The sequence below is a fragment of the Conger conger genome, chromosome 12 (assembly GCF_963514075.1).
Source record: "Conger conger chromosome 12, fConCon1.1, whole genome shotgun sequence".
Taxonomy (NCBI): domain Eukaryota; kingdom Metazoa; phylum Chordata; class Actinopteri; order Anguilliformes; family Congridae; genus Conger; species Conger conger.
In genome coordinates this window covers 49,542,365-49,548,848 of record NC_083771.1, presented here as the reverse complement: position 1 = coordinate 49,548,848, position 6,484 = coordinate 49,542,365, and the positions used below count along the sequence as shown (strand labels likewise).

Below are 6,484 nucleotides of genomic sequence, written 5' to 3'. Positions count from 1 at the left end.
ACACACTAACAGACCAGAACAGACAAACTCTCACACACCAACAGACCAAAACACACAAACTCTCACACATCAAAACACACAACCATACACGCACATTAAAACACACAACCAAACACGCACATCAAAACACACAACTATACACACATACCAAAAACACTACTATACACACACATAAAACACACAACCAACCACACACACACACACACACACACACACACACACACACACATCAAAACATACAATTATACACACACACCAAAACACAAACTCTCACACACCAAAACCAGCCTGAGGGCACACACACCCACCTCACCATGAGTAAAGGAGGGAGGGAGAGAGAGAGAGGGAGAGGGAGAGAGCGAGAAGGAGAGGGAGAGAATTCTGGTGAGTTAATGTGAATGTGCCTTGTCAGGTTTGTCTGACAAATGTTAATGCCTGGCAAACAAGACCTGACACAACCAAACTTTACAAGTAGCACAAATTCCCACAAACTGAAATCTTCACTTGACAAAATGACAGTTTAACTGTCTCAGTACAAACAAAGTTGTACCAGTCATGACGCTACAGTACGGCCTGTAGCGTAGTGGTTAAGGTAAATGACTGGGATAGTGTTTTGGTGTGTGTGTATAATTGTGTGTTTTGATGTGTGTGTGTGTGTGTGTGTGTGTGTGTGTGTGTGTGTGTGGTTGGTTGTGTGTTTTATGTGTGTGTATAGTTGTGTGTTTTATGTGTGTGTATAGTTGTGTGTTTTATGTGTGTGTATAGTTGTGTGTTTGATGTGTGTTTGATACGCAAGGTTGGTGGTTCTAATCCTGGTGTTGCCACAATAAGATCCGCACAGCCGTTGGCCCCTTAACCCTGCATTGCTCCAGGGGAGGATTGTCTCCTGCTTAGTCTAATCAATTGTACGTCGCTCTGGATAAGAGCGTCTGCAAAGTGCCAATAATGTAATGTAATGTAATTATTTCTGTAAAGAAAATAATATCAAAGTAGTGCTGTCATTTCTTTGAGTGAAGCCATTTCTCCCCTTTTGAAGCAAATATCAATGACAGTGAATTAATTGTCCATTTTTAATCAGCTCGCAGAATTAACAGAGACATGTTGTGTCTGCCGACACCAGGCAGTGCTCATGACTGAGACTGGAGAAGAGCGGCCATTTTATGCCACGCAGAACACGCAAAACTGAACCAAAAACGCCAAAAAAAATAATAATAATAATGCTTAAAAATAAAAAATAAAATTTTAATTATGCCCAACTGAGGTGGGGTTTGAGGTTGCTCGATAAAGAGGTGTTTTGAAAAATAGGGATGGAAACAGAATTTGTGAATAACTGACGACATCGGGGACAAACTTGTGTGTTCTCCAACCAACAGCCTGAGCATGCTGCGCTGGAGGTTCAGTGTCATTTTGGACATCCTCACGTTTTGCGTCCAAAGACTCAGTAAAGTTCCTCTCAGAACGGACACACGCGGTCTCTCTCTCACGCGTACGACACCGGCCAGGGTCACAGAGCCATCGCCTCTGAGGCCACAACACTGCCCACTGCATTTCCACGACATCGGCACTGAGAAGCAGGAAACAAGGCCAGGTATAGCGTGTTTGACAGGGATGAGGGTAAGCAGTTCTCATTTGGGAGGCTTTTGATGACGTGATCTTGTCTCAATCGGCATAAAGATTGTGTATTTACCGAAACACCAGAATCACATTTTTACATAATTCCTATAATCTGCAAAATGTGTGAAATTTAGATGGAAACATTCAGCGGGTACAGAGGCACAGGTGAAGGTTAGTGTTCACGGTTCAGAGGTGGTGCTGACCCGTAGCCCGCCCTCCTGCTCCTGCGTCAGGGCGGAGGGAACACAGATCGGGCCGTGAGCAGGAACACGTCCGTCATGCAGTCGGCAGTTTGGCAGTAGGGTCAAGGGGCACAACGGAACTGACCCAAAAGGGAGTCTGAGGGAGATTTATGGAGGTCGGAAAACTGGGAGAAGGTCAGTGGAGCCGGAACGCCGGAGCGCCGCACACCCGACCGCAGGACAGATTCACTGCCAGAGGCACGCAGGAAACACGGCGGACAGTTATTGGATTTAGCAGGGCTGCTTGTAAAAGTCATTAGCCAGTCTGAGGAACTCAGGGGTTGAAACGGCACAACGTCGAGCTCCTCTCGTGCACGTGATGTCTCTCCAGGGCAGCGGATGGGGGAAGTTTGGGTTCTGAGAGATCAGCTGTAAAACTGAGACCAGGGGTAAACAAGGCAAGCTGTCCGTTTCTGGATTTCAGACCAACTTTTGCTCTTATTTAATTAACCCAATCATTCACAAATTATAGCCACATTCAGTGAAAAATAGCAGCTGATAAATGTTCTTGTCTTGTAGCGTTTTATCGTGGTCTACTTTATCTCCTAAATCTCCCCGCTCCATGGTTCTGTCTGTCTCCGCTCCGTGGTTCTGTCTCCGCTCAGTGGTTCTGTCTGTCTCCGCTCTGTGGTTCTATCTCCGCTCCCTGGTTCTGTCTCCGCTCCATGGTTCTGTCTCCGCTCCGTGGTTCTGTCTCCGCTCCGTGGTGGGTGATGAATATCTGTGTGGCAGCTCGTGCACATGCTCACTAAAAACACCTCACGCTGCAACCCTGCATCGTGTTCAAGAGGTTTCCGATTCCAACTGCAAGACACTTATCGGGGTGTGTACACCAGAGTCTGTCACAAAGGCCGGACACACACCCCAGCCAAAGCACTTCAACCTCAGCCTCACCACACCACTGCCTGCCGGCACACCCCTCCTGCCCTCCTGCCCCCCTGCCCTCCTGTCCTCCTGTCCTCCTGTCCTCCTGCCCCCCTGCCCCCCTGCCCTCCTGCCCCCCTGCCCTCCTGCCCTCCTGCCCCCCTGCCCTCCTGCCCTCCTGCCCCCCTGCGCCCCTGCCCTCCTGTCCTCCTGTCCTCCTGTCCTCCTGCCCTCCTGCCCCCCAGCCCTCCTGTCCTCCTGTCCTCCTGTCCTCCTGTCCTCCTGCCCCCCTGCCCTCCTGCCCTCCTGCCCCCCAGCCCTCCTGTCCTCCTGCCCCCCTGCCCCCCTGCGCCCCTGCCCTCCTGTCCTCCTGCCCTCCTGCCCTCCTGCCCCCCTGCCCTTCTGTCCTCCTGACCGCTGGTCTGCCGTAAGGCAGTAAGTGTGGGTGATCATGACTGAGTCACTCCTGGGGGAAAGCTGTCACTTCCTGTGTGGAAAGTCACTCCCCTGAATGAGTCAAACGGAGCTCCAGTAAGAGGCGGTTCTGTGCACCAGGCCCAGTCAGCACAAAACCCAGTTTCATTCAGGACACAGTCAGGCAGCCGGGCCTGGATACCAGCAGGAATTTTTATGTATTTTCAATTATATAGTAACTACAAATAATACAAACAAAAACCAACTATAAATGTCAGGCAACAGAATTCTTGCCATTGTGCAACATCTTTCAAAAAACAATGGCAATTAAAAATACAAATCCGACCAAGGCAGAAAGGACTTCCATTGTCTCAAGTCTCAAAAGTTAAACCACCACAAATACATTGTTCAATGATTATCCAGAACCATGAAAATGTCCAATTCCCAATTGGATTAATAAAACTGAAATGAGTCACATATTTGCAGTTCTGCTCATACTTGCATTTAAAAATACTATTTTGCATGCGTCTCAGACCAATGTCACAGTGCAAAACTTCAACACCAGTTCATCACTGACTGGTATCATGTCTGTATTGTAAAAGCATGATTTCATAGTTTCACCATATTCACAATATTTGAAGTGACAACAAAATCATGTTCTCTGAACTCAAAGAGCGACACGAAAAAGACAATCTGTAAAGAATATCCTTAGTGCTTCAAGACTATCTAAATGAAAGTAACTTAAAGTGAAGACCGACTTGACATTGACAGAGAGCTGAATATTTACCCCTTGGGAGTACATTAGTATTAATTAAACTGTGTACAGCTCATGTTGAAGCTTCCATTGTTGCTTTCAGTTTACACAAGTGAGTGATTAAGTGTAGACACCTCAGCAGCTGAACAATAACATGAATTGTTAAGGAGAGCCACACTTGAGAATTTCACTTAACACAACATACTTAGAACATTTCTTCAGGTAACATTCAGTCCACTCTAAATTATATCAAGACGTTTATCAATAACTTCTCTACTACCACTGAAATGCCCACAAGTATCCATTTCACCTCACTATTTTTTCACATTTCATGCATTTTTGCATCATGACCTGCTTTCAACTCACTACACAATAACGCGGGTTCCCAGACGACGCTAGATATTACCAGAACAAAGAGGACACAACATCCTTAGGAAAAGCTTTCACTGGATTGGCTGTTGTTCGCGAGGACACTGGAGAGGTCCAGGAGCAAAATAGAACGGATCGCAGGGCACAATATTTAAACTGCCATTTTTAAATCACCCTTTAGCCATTTCATAATGATGCAGTAAAACAATAAGAACAATGATTTCAAAATGTGATATTCCTGAAGTTTAAAGCACTTTCCAAATAATAAAAAGACAACGAGAATGGAACAATGCAATTAAAATAAGGTCGTAAACAACTGCCAATGCAATTAAACGAAAAGGCAAAGTTTAAAAGATGTGGTTAAGTAAATGCTCGTAACTGTACCCTAAAATCCCCGACACACACACCCAAACACACACACACACTACTTACATCACTCTTGCGGAACTTCGCTTTAAGACTCTTCATCTCAGCCCATACAGTTTCCCAACGTCCCGGCAAACCTGCGGGGTAGTTTTCAGATGAAGTTCACACAGGACGGTATGTCAGGATCATTAGGCTACTTTGCATAAAAATATTTTTCTTCTCATAAGTCAGTTCGCTCTGCACAATTTCCCATCATTGCATAGAACAGATTCGTAAATGTAAGCGAATCTACCAAGCTGCGAGAAAGACACTCGGACCAAGAGCGCACCGCACACGGACTATTCGCCCGACTCCGCCAGCTCTGCAAGTGGCTGCAGTCGTAAAGGCGCACATTTGGCTAAAACAGCCAGCCTGCCACATATCGGCATTGTTCATTACCGAAAACATGCCAGGCGGAATCTCCACCAGAAACTAGCGAGGACAGTCGCGGTGTCGTAACGCACACACTTAATTACACCCCGTGTGTTCTGGTAGAAGTGTGCAAACAAGCTGCCTCGCTTTCATCTAAGTCCGGAATGTAGGCTACTACTTAAAGCTAATTTAAGGTGCTGTAACTAAAATAATTAAACTGATCAAATGACTGACTGATCAGAGATAGCTTCTTGCTAACTCTGGTAGCTAACTACAAATGTCTAACGAATCAACCCTTATCGTAGAATCACAGCCAGCAATCAACGCAGGTAACTTGTTAATGTTAGCAAAATCAATTATTTCTAAGATAGCATATTAGTTGCATTCTTTTATACCAAGTAATGCTGCCCACTTTAGCCGTGAAACAAACCCCCTATTCATTCCTGCCGGGATCTGTTCCTTTCATTCCGTGTCCAGCTAGCCAGCGAGCTAGCTAACTTACATGCATCAAAATGTGAACTCCAGAGAACAGACCCTCAAAACTTACCCGCTTCACAAAAGTTGAGTGCAATGAAAACCGGAGCAGACAAACCAGATTTATGAATTCTACGCTCTACCCAAGGAGGGACAATATAGTATGAGGGTTAAAACAAATAGGAAAATAAATTTTTGGTGAATTGCCGAGTCGGCAGCGCCGAGGCAGTAGCTTGGCTAATGGCTATGCTGAATGTAACAGCTCCGATTCCATTCGGCTCCAGAGCGCTCGGATTGTGCGCTGGGTCGGAAGGCTGACGTCACCTCGCCTTTGCCCTTGTGACTTGCCGAGTGTGCCCGGGGAGTTGTTCTGTATGTAATTGTGTGAACTGGGACAGTCCCACGTGTGACTTCTATCTCCCTGCCCCACACACACACACACACACACACACACACACACACACACACACACACGAACACGAGCGCACGAATCTAGCTTTAGATTTCTGACCTGAGTTTACGTTAGAGCATTAGTCAGGACTGAGTGGAAGGAGTTATGGGAAAGCCGGGGGAATGTTTCAGGGATGATGGACCAGTCACTTTTTCTGCATTTCTTCTCTTTTCTTGGTGTGAAAAACATGACCTTTTTTGGTTCTGTTCTTCCAGGGCAGGCCTTGCCCAGAGGTGGATGAGAATCTATATTTGCAATTAGAAGCAGAACATGCATGCAAACCAATGCAAATGCATCTCTCTCTCTCTCTCTCTCTCTCTCTCTCTCTCTCTCTCTCTCTCTCTCTCTCTCTGTCTCTCTCTCTCTCTCTCTCTCTCTCTGTTACTTACTCATCTTTATCTGGAGAAATACACCTTGATTGAATTTAGGATCATTTACATAATTGCTAAGGGATGTTAACGCAGGAAAGACTCATCTGGGAGATGAGATAAAGCACAGATTAGAGTGAACAGTTTGAACAACGAC

General features: G+C 46.0%; 1 protein-coding gene across 3 annotated transcripts in view; it reads right to left on the bottom strand.

The window, feature by feature from the left end:
• Nucleotides 1–5,832, bottom strand: part of rai14 (retinoic acid induced 14) — a 68,413-nt gene extending 62,581 nt beyond the window's left edge. For all 3 annotated transcript variants that reach the window (XM_061263137.1, XM_061263138.1, XM_061263139.1), the window contains exons 1-2: nt 5,582–5,832; nt 4,690–4,760 (exon numbers count right to left, since the gene is read on the bottom strand). In XM_061263137.1, coding sequence (XP_061119121.1) covers nt 4,690–4,725 — 36 coding nt within the window. In that variant the 5' untranslated portion in view covers nt 4,726–4,760; nt 5,582–5,832. The remainder of the gene's footprint in view (nt 1–4,689; nt 4,761–5,581) is intronic.
• Nucleotides 5,833–6,484: the final 652 nt, after the last annotated feature.